This window comes from Labeo rohita, chromosome 19, assembly GCF_022985175.1.
Source record: "Labeo rohita strain BAU-BD-2019 chromosome 19, IGBB_LRoh.1.0, whole genome shotgun sequence".
Classification (NCBI taxonomy): Eukaryota; Metazoa; Chordata; class Actinopteri; order Cypriniformes; family Cyprinidae; genus Labeo; species Labeo rohita.
Genome location: NC_066887.1, coordinates 15,016,564 through 15,032,392, shown reverse-complemented (window position 1 = coordinate 15,032,392; position 15,829 = coordinate 15,016,564). Strand labels below are relative to the sequence as shown.

General features: G+C 34.5%; 1 protein-coding gene across 1 annotated transcript; it reads left to right on the top strand.

Moving 5' to 3' along the window:
* Nucleotides 1–4,384: 4,384 nt before the first annotated feature.
* gja4 (gap junction protein alpha 4) lies at nt 4,385–10,017 on the top strand. The gene is made up of 2 exons (XM_051137523.1): nt 4,385–4,520; nt 8,119–10,017. The coding sequence occupies exon 2, from the start codon at nt 8,122–8,124 to the stop codon at nt 9,160–9,162; it is 1,041 nt and encodes a 346-aa protein (XP_050993480.1). The 5' UTR covers nt 4,385–4,520; nt 8,119–8,121; the 3' UTR covers nt 9,163–10,017.
* Nucleotides 10,018–15,829: the final 5,812 nt, after the last annotated feature.

The following is a 15,829-nucleotide window of genomic DNA, read 5'->3' as shown; positions in this document are numbered from 1 at the left end:
AAGTAAATGATCATTTAGAAACGTATTGTGCGATATTGACTTTAATTTCTCCTTTAGACACGGGTTCTTAGTTAAATATGATGGAGAGGGGATAGAGCAGGTCCGTAATTACAGGAGAAGCCACATTTACTATTACATGGTTGAGTAATGACTGCTTAGTGTCTGATGCGGCAATAACATAAAGAGCCTTCAACCTTACACAAGGCTCCACACTTTCATAATACATGTTTCATCAATCAGCACAATTTAGAGCGTGAACATCTCGCAGATTGTTTCTAAATCACAGTCAGGCTCGTATGGCACTGGTAAGCTCAAAGCCATTTCGTGATTCATAAACTCGGTTATATTTTCATATCATGCCCACATGTTTGTTTCATGCATTCATAAATTGCACACTCTGGGACAGGCAGCAGACGCATTGATATTTACTCAAGCTATCACATGGCCTTGTGATACACAAGGCACATCACAACAAGTCTCCATCACACAGTGTGTCCTGGCAATTGCAGGACAGAACAAAACCGAAATCAAATTTCCACTGAGGGTTGTGTCAAATCACAGCTAAAGGTCACCTCTGAATTTAGTGTGCGGTCACAGCCTCCACCTCCCATGTGTAGTCTGAATCAGAGGACATGAAAAATGTGATAGCTGTTGAATCCCGGAAATGTGCCCCCTCACAGCTGTCCTCTGCCTCTCCCGCCTGGGCCTAAATGACTCTCCAAGATCGGTTAACTGCAACATTATATAATGCTTACAGTATTAGTAGTTCATGTATTAGTTTACCCTTACTCCTGTGTGCCTGTGTGTCAACTGAAGAAAATTGTGATAATGTGCTGTTATTACAATTTTCTGATCCCAAACATTGTAAGAATATGTCATTTTGTTCCACACAATTAATATCAGTAGAAGACTGAAGCTTTCAAGCTTCAAAATGCATGACTTGTGCACTACATAAGTCATCTTAAGTCAAATTATAGCTTTATATGAGGAAAACAAATTCACTGATAATTGTTAACAGAGTTGTTAACATTTTTGCAGCCAAATCATTGAAATTGAGAACTTGTTTAGTCCTACTTGTAAACAAATCATTGAAAATTCTTAAATTTTCTGACAAACAAAACAAAACAGAAGACACAAAAAACAATAATAAAACGAAATGAAACAAGTGAAACAAAACGAAAGACCTAAAAAGCAAAAATCAAACAAAAAAACAGCCAAATCACTGAACTTGAGAACTTGTTTAGTCCAATTTGTAAACAAATCATTGAAAATTCTAAATTCATTTGACTCAAATGAAACAAACAAAACAAAATAAAACACAAAACAAAAGACATACAAAGCAAAATAGCCAAATCACTGAATTTGAGAACTTGTTTAGTCCAATTTGTAAACAAATCATTGAAAATTCTAAATTCATTTGACTCAAATGAAACAAACAAAACAAAACAAAATAAAACACAAAACAAAAGACATACAAAGCAAAATAGCCAAATCATTAAACTTGAGAGCTCATTTAGTCCTATTTGTAAACAAAAAAATTCTACAATTTTCTGACAAACAAAACAAAAGACACAAAAAGCAAAAGTAAAACAAAACAAAACAAGTGAAACAAAAGCCGGAAATTAAAAATAAAATGAAACCAAACAAGTGAAACAAAACAAAAGACAAAAATAAAAAATAAAACAAAACAAGGGAACAAAACAAGACAAAAAAGCAAAAATCAAACAAAACAAAATAACCAAATCTTTGAATTTGAGAACTTGTTTAATCCAATTTGTAAACAAATCATTGAAAATTCTAAATTCTTCTGACTCAAATGAAACAAAACAAAAGACGTAAAAAGCAAAAATAAAACAAAGCAAAATAACCAAATCATTGAACTTAAGAATGTTTAGTCCAATTTTTAAACAAATCATTGACATTTCTAAATTCTTCTGACTTAAATTAAATGAAACGAAACAAAATAAACAATGAAACACAAAATACACAAAAGCAAAAATAAAACAAAACAAAATAGCCAAGACATTGAACTTGAGAACTTGTTTAGTCGAATTTGTTAACAAATCGTTGAAAATATTAAATTCTTCTGACTCAAACAAAACAAAACAGAACAAACAAAACAAACAAACACAAAAGACACAAAAAGCAATAATAAAACAAAGCAAAATAACCACATAATTGAACTTGAAAACTAGTTTAGTCCAATTTGTAAACACATCACTGAAAATTTTTAATTCTTCTGACACAAATGAAACAAAATGAAACAAGAAAAACCAAAACAAAAGACACAAAAAGCAAAGATCAAACAACAAAAACAACTTGAGAACTTGTTTAGTGCAATTTGTAAACATCTACATTCTTCTGACTCAGCTGAAACAAAATAAAACAAAATAACACATAAAAAGCAAAAATAAAACAAAAATCACTGAACTTGAGAATTAGTTTGGTCCAATTTGTAAACAAATCACTAAAAATTCTAAATTAATCTGACTCAAATGAAACAAAAGACACCAAAAGCAAAAATTCAAAATAAAAAAGCAAAAAAAAAAAAAAAAAAAAAAAAAAATACAAACAAAACAACAACAAAGCAAAAAAAACAACAAAAATCATTATGCAATCAGTAAATAGACAACTCTAAGGAAACGTTTTTCATTGAAGTATTTTTTCAGTGAGTAAAGTGATTTTCTGGCTTTAGAAGACTTTGAATATAGTGCACAATATAGACATTGTTTATGATGTTTTTTCGTCATTTTGGAGCTTTACAGCCCAGCTCTGATTCACTTTTATTACACTGTAAAAAGGCCAGGATACTCTTCAAACACTGAAAGAAAGTCATACCAGTTTGGAACAACATAAGAGGCAGTGAATTATTACATAAGGCTATGTTAACAATTAGTTTTTTATAATAACATTATATTTATGTTAACAATAAAATGTATTAAGCATTATTAAAGAGTATTCTTTATGGCTCTGTTAATCCGTAATATTAGACTATGCAGAATTACTAAATCATGCAATAAATAACGTGTTTCAGGATAAGTGTTGGGTATTATAAATGTTGGCACCTTTTTACTGCTCGAAGCAAACATTTATGAGCATAATAAGAATCCTAGACTGAGAACTCGGCTTGTCAGGGTGATTCACCGTCAATTTAACCAGCTTTTAGAAATGTTTCTTGCCTGTAACCTGCCGGCAGATTAAACAGAAGTCTTTATGTCAGTAACCTATCAACATATTGACAGCTTTTATGGTGCAGCACTGATTGGAATGGTTCACTGGAAAACTGTTTCTGCTTTCTGCGATGCTGAGTACAAGGAAAAGACGACCGTGGGGAATAAACACTGAGGTCGTTAGTTGATATAAAAAAATGGAAGGACTCAGAATAAAAAAATAATGCGCTAATATTTCACAGGGTTATCTAGGAATTACCAAAAGAGTTTGTCAGGCTTTAGGAGCAGGATTCTCTGCTTACTGTAGCCTACTAAAATGTTTTCAAAATGCAGTAAACAAAGGAAGAGGATGAAAAGCATTATAAGAATGAATATTTCATACGTACATGAATTATTAATTTTATTCCTCCAAAAATGTTATAAGCGAGTGCACAACAAGCTCTTCGCTTTAAATTAAATAATCACTTTAAACAGATTGTTTGTTTTTTTTTTCCGTCAGGGCTACAAACGTAAGGATTTAGTCGAGAATAAATAAATAAATAAAATCCATGGGGGCATGATAGTTACCTCAAAGTATAAACTTCTTTTATAACCAAATGTACGGCGGTATTAGGAAAAGTGAAATGTGCCACATCAACCATCTGAAATATTCTGGTCATCACTTTATTTTGCCTTTTTAGGCTGCATTTTATTTCATGCTGGTCTTTAACCTGCACAGGGAAGAAAAAAATAACAATGAAATGTCAATAATTAGCCATTATTAGTTTTTTGTGTTCCTCCACTTGCCTCTTTATCGCTAGTCTACAGAGCCTCCCTGTGGTGAAGACAGAGAATACACAGGTTGGTTTCTCCATATCCAATCTCCTAAAAATGAACCTAAGGTTAATGGAGTATAGAGTTACACACCAGTTACATAACTGCATATTTAATTATTTTAAACCATGATGTAGGGTTTTGCTTAAAATGTTATTGATGGGCAAATTAAAAACAATCTAATTTATTTTCATAAGGGGTAAACTTTGAAATACATGTAGAAAAAAAATATATATATCTGAAGTTCAAAATAGGTCAGGCTGCAATATGCATGTTCAAACACTGTAATTCTCCATGACGAAATTGGCCTTTGAAAGGCTCAGCACAGAAAATCTATTTTTGAATCCATCCATTCCTTTTCCTGCACTGAGTTCCTGTGGGAGGGCCACTATAAGGCATGGGAAAGTTTCCTTTCCCTCACTTGTTTCTTTTTTCTGATTAAGCGGCTGTACTTCGACCACAAGGGCTTATAAAACTCTCAGCGGCAGAATCTCCTCACACAGATAGTAGAAGATAAACATAAAACAGGGTTGACAGGTAAGAGCGCTCATTTATGATAAACTGTGTTTTAGAGTCTACTGTGACCACGTAATGAAAGCAAAGCTACTTAATAATTAATTCTAACTCAATAATGTATTTTACTTGCGCTGCCACGATAAAATAAATTTCAGTAACAAAAAAATTCCGTTGTGTAATTTTTGACATACACTGCCGTTGAAATGTTTGACATCAGTAAGATTTTTTAATGTGTTTTAAAGACTTTTCTGCTCATCAAGGCTGTTTATTTGATTAAAAATACAGAAAAAAAACAGTACTATTGCAAAATATTATTGCAATTTAAAATAGTGGTTTTCTGTTTTAATATGCTATAAAATAGAATTTATTTCTGTGATGCAAAGCTGAATTTTCAGCATCATTACTCCAGTCTTCAGTGTCAAGTGATCCTTCAGAAAACCGTTCTAATATGCTGATTTATTATCCATGGTGGAAACAATTTTGCTGCTCAATATTCTTTTTGAAACCTTTCAATACTTTTTAAAGGATTATTTGATGAAAAAAAACATAAAAAAAAAAAAAACAGCATTTTTTCAAAATAGAAATCTTTTGTAACAATGTACACTACTGTTCAAAGTTTGAGGTCAGTAAATTGTTTCTTTCTTGCTTTGTTTGAAAAAGAAATTAGTACTTTTATTTAGTAAGGACATGTTAAATTAATAAAAAGAGATAGTTGAGACTTCTATTGTTGGAAAATACTTTTGTTTTTCTGATTTCTGAAGGATTTTGTGACACTGAGGACTAGAGAAATGGCTGATGAAAATTCAGCTTTGCATCATAGAAATAAATTATATTTTAAAGTATTTAAAAATGGGAAACTGTTCATTTAAATTGCAATACTATTTCATAATATACTTTTTCTGTATTTTTGATCAAATAAATAAAACTTTGAGCATAAGATAATATATATATAATATGTATATATATATATATATATATATATAAATAAAAATCTTTCTAAACTCAAACTTTTGAGGCGCAGTATATCACTGTGACTTCAAAAAATTCTGTATGTACATACTTTTTGCTATATCTCCCCTCTTACTGTAGACTACATATGTGTTTACAAGAATGTAAAAAAGAAACTGAAGCTTGAAACTGTACTAGAAAAATCACAGACATTTCTGAAAACTGTTTAGCGCTGCTTGATAAAGATGAATGCTGATAACCAGATTCCTGGCAGCATTAAATGTCTGTGAGCTGAACTTTCTGAGAATTCATATGTCTTTATTATACAACCCAAAACTGCTCCAGACAGTTCCTCTGGCTAAGTCTGTTTATGATAACCTTTTTAGCCATCACACAAAAGTACTTCTTAGAAGAGTTTTAGATGTTTAGAACGGATCTGCCTGGTGTTCATGTCAGAAAAATGCAAACAAACCAGGCCTGCATCCAAAAGACATCAGGAAATAAACAAGCAAACAAATACAAAAAGTTTATCTAACAGCGTTGATGGGATGTTTACACAAATGTGAATCATTTCAAGAGGGAATACTGGGGCCATAAGCCCCATGGGCTTTCTGTGAAAAGAAACGGGCTTTCTCGTTAGAAGTACACGCTTGATTACACATTATTAAACTCTCTGTCCATGAACTAATTCTCATTGCACAGGGGCCAGGATCGGTCATCCATGCTCAATTCTCTCTAGCACTGTTTTAAGGGTCATTTAAGTTGATTACTGGTATGTACATACATACTTGAGATGCATCAAAATTCAAACTATCACCAAAATATGCACTGCCGTTTAAAAGTTTGGAATCCGTAAGATTTTTAATGTTTTGTTTTTAAAGAATTCTCTTATGCTCATCAAGGCTGCATTTACTTGATCAAAAATACAGAAAAATTTTAATACTGTCAAATATTATTTCAGTTTAAAATAATGGATTTCTATTTTAATATATTTTAAATTATAATTTATTTCCGTGATGCAAAGCTGAATTTTTATCAGCCATTACTCCAGTCTTAAGTGTCACATGATCCTTCAATAAATCATTCTAATATGCTGATGTATTACTTTTATTATCAACACTGGAAACAGTTGTGCTGTTTTTTTTTTTTTTTTTTTTTGAAAAGAGCAGCATTTATTCAATAGAAGATTTTCTAACAATACAAGTCTTTGCTATTTAAAAAAAAAAAAAAAAAAAATCAGTTTAACATATCCTTGGTGAATACATTAATTTTTATTAGTTTCTTTCTTTCTAAAAAAAAAAACGAAAAAAACAAAAACAAAATTAATTTTACTGACCACAAACTTTTAAATGGTTGTTTATATCGTCACAAAAGATATATGTTAAATAAATGCTGTTCTTTTAAACTTTTTATTTATTAAATTTATTTATTTAAATCCTGAAAAAACACAGGTTCCAACAAAATATTAAGCAGCACAACTGTTTTCAACATTGATAATAAATCAGCATATTAGAATAATTTTTGAAGGATCATGTGACACTGAAGATTGAAGTAATGATGCTGAAAATTCAGCTTTGGATCACAGAAATAAATTCTATTTTATAGTATATTAAAACAGAAAACCACAATTTTAAATTGCAATAATATTTCACAATAGTACTGTTTTTTTCTATTTTTATTCAAATAAAAAGCTTTGATGAGCATTAGAAATTTCTTTTAAAAAACATTAAAATTTGTACTGATCCCAAACTTTTGAACAGCAGTGTATGTAATATTAAAATTAAAGCATGTTTTTCCTTAATTATTAATCAATTATTTACTGTTCTTTTTATGTATACATTACAAACAAAATTCTAAAAACTAAAACCAGTCACATTCACTACAAATAAGTGGGCATCACAATATTATAATGTACAATAGATACTCATTTTGAGATTTATTAAAGATTAGATTTAAAGGTTATTTAATTATTAATGTTTTTAACAGATTAACTTAACTAAGTGAGTTTTAGATAATGCAAATGTAATATTAATAAAACATATAATCAAAATATAAAAAATAGAGTAAATGAGCCTGCACAAATAATTATCCAATAATTGACTAATACCAATATATAAAAAGAAACTGAAACACATATATTTGCTGATAGCTAAATTATATATTGTGGATCCCTATATAGTATTCAGCTGATCATATGTGACAGTATAAGAATTTATAAAGTTACAGACCCTAGATTTTTAGGTATATGTATCTAATGATTGATTAAAGCTTGGCTTAAACTGCAACTAGATTACACTAAATAATTAATGAGCAAATTTGAACATAAACCACACTTTTCCACTGCTTTTGGAGTCACTTCAGTACATTTTACAGCTGTTCATAAAATGGTCCCACCTCAACAAATGTACAAATTGCCTGTGCAAAATTATAAATGACTCAACAGAAAAAGTATGTTGCCAGATGCAACCTGCTTCAATAATTGCAGGAGAAATGAAAAACAGACTCAGTCTGTTACCTATTAAATCTGGACAACCTGAATGATCAGAGGCAATATTCTTTGAGGTGGTCTTAAGAGTGACTCACGCTGTTTGTTGATGTCTATTTAGAGGATAATCAGCAAGTGTTTCTAAATATGGTTCACATTCTCAAACCTGTATTTCTGCCTGTGCAGAGGATGTCCAGAGCTGACTGGGGTTTTCTGGAGCACCTGCTAGAGGAAGGTCAGGAGTACTCGACTGGCGTGGGGCGCGTGTGGCTAACCGTGCTCTTCCTCTTCCGCATGCTTGTGCTTGGCACGGCGGTCGAATCTGCATGGGACGACGAACAGTCTGACTTTGTCTGCAACACCAAACAGCCTGGCTGTGAGTCGGTCTGCTATGACAAGGCCTTTCCCATCTCCCACTTCCGTTTCTTCGTTCTGCAAGTCATCTTCGTCTCAACCCCGACCATTTTCTACTTTGGCTATGTGGCCCTGAGGGCTAGAAATGAACAGAGTCAAGAAGAGAAGCCGGAGGAGGAGGGCAGAAGACAGAGACATAGAAAAACCAACGAGTGTAAGTTGGAGGTAATAAAGGAGGAAGACGAAGAGAGCGTGGAAAAGGAAACTGTGAAGAACCACAAAGCTCCAGTAGCTCCAAAGCTCAAAGGGAAACTGCTGTGTGCCTATGCGACTAGCATTGTGCTAAAAGTTCTCATTGAGATTGGCTTCATTGTGGGTCTATGGATTCTTTATGGGTTTGTGATAGAGGCCAAGTATGAGTGCGAGAGGTTTCCCTGTCCTCACACGGTGGACTGTTTTGTCTCACGGCCCACAGAGAAAACGATCTTCACCATATACACGCAGGTCATTGCCGCAGTGTCTGTTCTTCTCAACATTGTGGAGCTTTTCCATCTGCTTCAGCTAGCGGTAACACAACGACTACAGAAGAGATATCAAGCCGAGGACGATATTAATAAACTTATTAGGGCGACGACTTCTAGAACAGGACCAGCTAAAGCTCCATCATTTGAGGAAAGAAACCATCTCTTTCTTCCTGTAGTGCATGATGGCTACCCTGCATCAGGGTTGGACTGGGATAAAACAGAACCTCCTTTAGCAGAAGACGTGCTCCCTAGTTATTCAAAGTGCATGAGCAATGTGAAACCTGCTTTAAACAAAAACAATCTTCATAAAAAACACCGCAAGACTGAGGACAAACCGAGACACTATGTATGAGGGGCACAGGACTAAATGACTGTTAGTGGTTTACTGTACATTCAAGGGCCATTTCCTTTGTTTAGATAGGCAGGGAAATGGGCTGTGCCTTGGGATGAACTGTCTTTTGTGATCTGTGGCCAGATACGGGTGCCTCTCACGTAGTGATTAGTTTTGAGAGGCTCAAGGTCAGAAAATACTCAAACCACTGAGCCGAAGAGAATCAAGCACAATGTCTAAAAATGCCAAAGCGAAGGGTGGGTTTAAGTCTAGTGCTGAACTAAATGTGACCCTGGGCCACAAAAACATAAGGGTCAGTTTTTTTTAAATAAATAAGCTTTCCATTGATGTATGGTTTGTTAGGATATGACAGTATTTGGTCGAGATACAACTGTTTGAAAATCTGGAATCAGAGAGTGCGAAACAATCAAAATATTGAGAAAATCGCCTTTAAAGTTGTCCAAAGTTCTTAGCAATGCATATTACTAATCAAAAATTACGTTTTGATATTTACGGTAGAAAATTTACAAAATATCTTCATTGAACATGATCTTTACTTAATATCTTAATGATTTTTGGCATAAATCGATTATTTTGACCCATGCAATATATTGTTGGCTATTGCTACAAAAAACTACTTTTGTAGTCTGCTTAAGACTTGCTACTTAAGACTGGTTTTGTGGTCCAGGGTCACAAATTATTGATATGGTACAGATGAGGTAGTTCATAATGTCCAGTATTTGAGACCAAAATTAAAGTCAAACTATACCGACCAAATGTACATGCAATATTTAAAATGTATTTATGAATTATTTTTATATTTCAATTAATATTTATTTTCATTAAAAGATTTCTGGGTTTTTTTTTTCATCCATTTTTTGGACTTCTGAAAATTATTATCAAGTCTTTGTTAGATAGGTTGATATATACAGTATACTGCATTCATGCCATGTCTTAATTACTGTTCAAGTTAAAATGGTTACAATGTTCTTAAAGGAGAAGTTCACTTCCAGAACAAAAATGTACAAATAATGTACTCATCCAAGAATTTCACACCTTTTTTACTTCAGTCGTAAAAAAAAATATGTTTTTTGATGAAAAGATTTCAGGAATTATCTCCATATAGTGGACTTCAATGGTGCCTGTGAGTTGAATGTCCAAAATGCACTTTAATGCAGGTTCAAAGGGCTTTAAATGTTCCTAGCCAAGGAAAAAGGGTCTAGCGAAATGATCTGCCATTTTCTAAAAAAAAAAAAATAAAAAACTTATATACCTTTTAACCTCAATTGCTCATCTTGTCTAGCTCTGCGATGCGCATGCGAACTCTGTGTAATCCGGGTCAAGACAGTTAGGGTATGCCGTAAAACTCCCATCTCATTTTCTCCCCCAACTTTAAAATTGTCCTACTTCGCTGCAGAAGTACCGACCCAGTGTTAACAACGTGAAAATGCAAAGAAGGTCAAACGCCCTTTACAAAAAAAGGTAAAACAACGATGTAGGATGATTTTGAAGATGGAGGAAAAAATTAGATGGGAGTTTTTTGACCTACCCTAACTGCATTGACCCGGATTACACAGAGTATGTATGCACATCGCTGAGCTTGTCAAGACGAGCATTTGAGATTAAAATGTATACACACTTTTTTTTTTTTTTTTAGAAAATGACTGATTGTTTCAGTAGATATTCCCTTATTCCTTGGCTGAGACCGTTGAGCCTTAAACTTTGTAAGTCTTTTGTTTATTTTCATATTATCCTTGATTGTTAAGATTATAAGTAAACTATAGTAACTATTAAACAGAAGTTTCATAAAATAACTGCATTTATAGCTGAAGTAGCCACCACTTTGAGTGTATGATATGATGTTATAGCCTAATTGTAAGTACTACAAGGACATGAACACTTTTTACAAGTTGTAATTTAAACATGCTGTGAATACACCTATATAGCCAGTTGGGCAAGTTTATTGGAAAAATGATGACATAAGTGATTTTTGACATTTACAGGAGTTAGTATGTGGTTTTGGTTAGTGATTTTATTGCTGTCCGAATCCAGAATGTTTGTGTTTTTCTCCCACCACCACATAAAAATCCCCATCTGAATTACCTACAGTTTTCTGACAAACACCAAGCTCGTGTGCAGTGTTGCCAGGTCTGTGGTTTTCCTGCAGAATTGGACTACTTTAAAGGGAACCCTGGGTTTAAGATGTGTATGACTTAATATAATGTAAATGATATCTAATACTGAAATATGTAGTAGAAAACCCATTAAAGACTTACATTATTTAAAAAAATCCACATCATTATATACATATTTTGGACTGTGGGGGCGCCATTATTTTGGTTACATAGAATGGTTGCACTCAGTGAGTTCCTGGCAATGAGCTACGCTATTTTTACCACAACACAACTCAGAGTACACAACTTGGAAAATAAGATACAGATATGACGCCACATTTTGTGGCTTTTGGTTCCATTTTTTAGTAAAAGGGCAAGAAGAGAAGCGATGCAAGTCTTTACTGCTTTCCTTTTAGTAGAGCACAGCTACTGAAAGAGCTTACAAATGACGTAAACATGCTCACTCCTGTCATGACACCGGTGCCACTGAAGGAGTTTCTCAACACGGATTTCACTTGATATCTGGGTGCGTTTAGACTCTTCGTGGTGAAAATCGATGGTACAGCATTTGGTTTAAGCCTACATTTACATCCATAGGCATATAAGCTCTTTCAGTGGCTCTTTCGTATCAGTATTTTATTTTCCGAGTTGTGTTGTGGTAGAATAGTGTAGCTCAGTGCCAGTAGCTCACTGAGCGCAACCGTTTTACGTAGGGCATTTGCCTCACAGTAATGTTGTGTGTCGGTTGTTTTAAACTATTTAAAAATTTTCCAGAGTAGATAGCATTCTGATATCATCAAGGCCTTTACTTTCCTGTCTGGCCATGAGTACAGGACATTCCACAAAAGTAATTTATAGCAATTTTAAGCCGTCTCAACAATGATAAGCACTTATCTGTTGCAGGAAAAAGGGAATGATGGGTAAATTACAAGGTGGGACAGTTTCTTACGGAAAGGGTCAAATCAAAACAATACAATGAGAATAAGGAAAAAAAAACAAAAAACAGTGATTTTTTTCCACTCAAAAGGTAAGTTTTGCTGGCTAATGGAAATTGTGTTTTATTAGAGGGTGTTATCTGCACTGTTGGGCTCCGGTCTATGAAAGATTAATGAGTCTTGTGCTTGTGGGGTTGCCAACCATAACCTGTAGTCTTTGCCTAACGCATAGTTCTCTCTATCACAGCTGGCCTGCACGAACGGTTAGTCTGTCATCTCTTGCCAATACAAGGCTTTAGAGGTGCTACACAAGATGTGTGGGTCAGCAAACAGCTGGTGAGGACTGACCTCTTTAGTTCCCCTCAGCTGCCAAACGAAGAGAAAGACAGTGAACGAGAGACTGAGTGGTAGGCTGTCAAACTCTCTTCATCTGATAGAGCCGTTTAGGTTGGAAAAAAGCCCTTGTTCTGCAGTGTTTCCTTTTGTTTTTCTTCAGCCTACCACCTACAAAAGCTGAATCGTGCCAGCTGCACTAAAATGCCCACACATGCATCAAATACCTGCTTTAACCAGGCAAACAGATGTCTGTCATTTTAGATACGAAAAAACCTAAAAGTCATGGATGCCCGCTCTCTTCAAGCTATTATGAGGTTACTTTGCTGAATACAGTCACAAAGGTCATTCTATTTGTGAAACCCAGCAGGGACACTGCCTGCCCGCATGCCCTTAGGTGATTTGCACAGAGTAGCACCAATGAAAATGAGCTGCCACTCTTGCGGGTCGCTTCCTGCATCCTGATATTGTTGTTCCGAACACATTTCCCTTTCCCTGCTTACCAGCCTCAGACAGGAAAAACAAACAGGTTTTAAAGCACTCTATGAACGGTACGTACCTTTCGAAGCTGGAGTACATCTTGGGCTTGGACGTGTGTGGGTGTTTTCTGGATGAGAGGTAGCTTTGAGTGGCCAGTCAACCTGCTTCCCATGGGGACTTAAGCCTGAGTGCCAAACTTCTTTCTGTAGGGGGTCTGAAGGCCGCAGTATCAGGCAAATATGCCAATGTATGCAGTGCAAAACAGTCACATGTACTTCCTGCCAGCTGAACTGATTAAAAACCATGTCTTCTCAGTCATAGCCATAACAAGAAGTCAAAAAAATCTACAAAGGGAAAACAGAGCCCTAAATAATGAGAACAACGACATTATATTCATGTGTATATAGAGATATGAACTCTGAGTATAAAGTCAGAATTCTGGGATATAATATCGCAATTCAGACTTTTTTTTCCCTTCCAATTATGAGTTTTTATCTCAAAATTCTGACTTTTTTCTCGCAACTGCAACTTTATAATCGCAATTCAGACTTTTTTCCCCCTCACAATTATGATTTTTTTTTTTCACAATTGACTTTTTCCCCCACAATTGCGAGTTTATATCTCGCAATTCTGACTTTCTTTTTGCACTTGCAAGTTTATATCTCACAATTCATATTTTTTTCTTGCAATTCTTTCTCACAATTCAGACTTTTTTCCCTGCAGTTACGAGTTTATGTCTCGCAATTCTGACTCTTTTCTCTGCAATTCCGAGTTTATATCTAGCAATTCAGAATTTTTTTCTCACAATTCTGACTTTTTCACCTCTCAATTCTGAATCTTTTCTACGCAATTACGGATCTATATCTCGCAATTCAGAATTTTTTTTCCCTGCAACTGCAAGTTTATACCTTACAATTTTGACTTTTTTTTCCTCCGCAGTTACGAGTTTGTCTCACAATTCTGATTTTTTTCCTCGCAAATCTGACATTTTTTCCTCACAATTGCATGTTTATATCTTAAATTTTTTACAATTTTTTCCTCGCAATTCTGACTCTTTTCCCCACAATTACGATTATATACCCCGAAATTCTGACTTTTTCTCTTGCAACTGCGAGTTTATCTCAATTCAGATTTTTTTTCTTGCTATTCTTTCTCATCTTGCAATTCTCACTTTGTTTCCCCCACAATTACAAGTTTATATCTTGCAATTATGACTTTTTCTTTCTCAGAATTGTGAGATTAAACTCGCAAATTACGAGTTATGAAATCCAATCCAGAAAAAAAAAAAAGACTATTTTCTCAGAACTACGAGTTTATATCTCACAATTTTGTGTTATAAAGTCAGATATAAAGTTTATAGGCTTTATCGCAACTCTGACTTTATTTCTCAGAACTGCAACTTTGAATTTCGCAATTTGGAGTTTTTTTTTCCTCGTAATTTTGAGTTTATATAATGCAATTCTGAGAAATTTCTGAGAAATAACCGATTTAATGCATAAAATAAAATAAAAGTTCTAAAAATCAAACTAACCCCAAACTTTTGAATGATAGAGTCCCTGAAAACACGGTAAGAATCCACATTAATTAAAGGTTCACTTAAAAGTTAAAATTCTGAAACTATTTCTTCACATTCATGTCGTTCCAACCTGTATGGCTTTTTTCTTTGTGGAAGATATTTTGAAAATGTCTAAGAGTGCTACAGCATTTACGTTAAATCACACCCATTAAAATGGAAGTGTGTTGGTTCATAAAACAAATGTCTAGCTTTCAGGTGGTCAAAAAAACTCACGGTTATCTCAATCCTTAATTTAGACAACCTGGAGGAAACAGTCTTGTATCTGCTTCCTGATTTTTCCATTGGTCACTCCAGGCATTGGCTGTTCAGGCTTGTTCAGCCTCACAATGGGCCAGCGGTGGGCATTGTTACATTGTTTTTAGTGAAATCCCACCTGCAGCAGTTCCAGGATGTCATCAGCTCTTTAAACTGTGAATTATGCACAAGGACAATACTAAATGAATGTATTTAACAATAAAAGATGTTTCTATACAATAGGAATAGTGCTTGCCCATACACAACATGTTGCCAGATTGCTGCTATATAATAATCAAGGTGTTTTTGATGGGTTTTAGCGCATTGCTATATGGCTGCCAGGGTATTTTAAGCAGCCCACCACCAGTCTCTACAATATTCTGTACAGCATATATGGATTGGGTCATTAAGTGCAAGTCTACGAGATTTTCATTTTTTACCCGTTATGTCATCATATGAACAACTCATCTCACAAAGAGAAACAGATGAGTCACAGTACAATGCTGCTTAATCTAGATAAGGATCGGATCAGATGGCAAACAGTCATACAAGATAGAGATGAATTGTTGTTAAAATAGCATCCTGACTATAAACCATGACTCAGGTTTCAAGCGTAAAGTAGTAATAATGAAACTGGTGAAAAACAATTTTTGTTTGTGTGTGTGTTAGGACACCATTTTCAACTCTCACAATGTAGCCGTACAGCAAAATTATCTGGAATGGGACAATGGGGTATTGATAAGACCCTAGGGGGCCATACAGAGGGAAATGGAAGTCAGTTTTCAAACTATCTAAAAAGGTTCAAAGGGGGACATAAGTAACTGGTTGTGGGAACTGAACAGTCGAGCCCATGGGAAAGGGGAGGATTTTGAGTGTCTCTCCATTGTTTCTGTCACTGATGGGAATCTACAGTGAATAATTATGCTGTAATTGTGCAGAGAGGCTGTACACATCCTGACTGAAGGGCCGAGAGAGGCCGGCAGGCGTCGTTCCTTCTTCCTATCACTCAGGAACAA

Excerpts from the sequence above, each read along its gene's own strand:
- gja4 (XM_051137523.1), top strand. The coding sequence starts at position 8,122 with ATGTCCAGAGCTGACTGGGGTTTTCTGGAGCACCTGCTAGAGGAAGGT.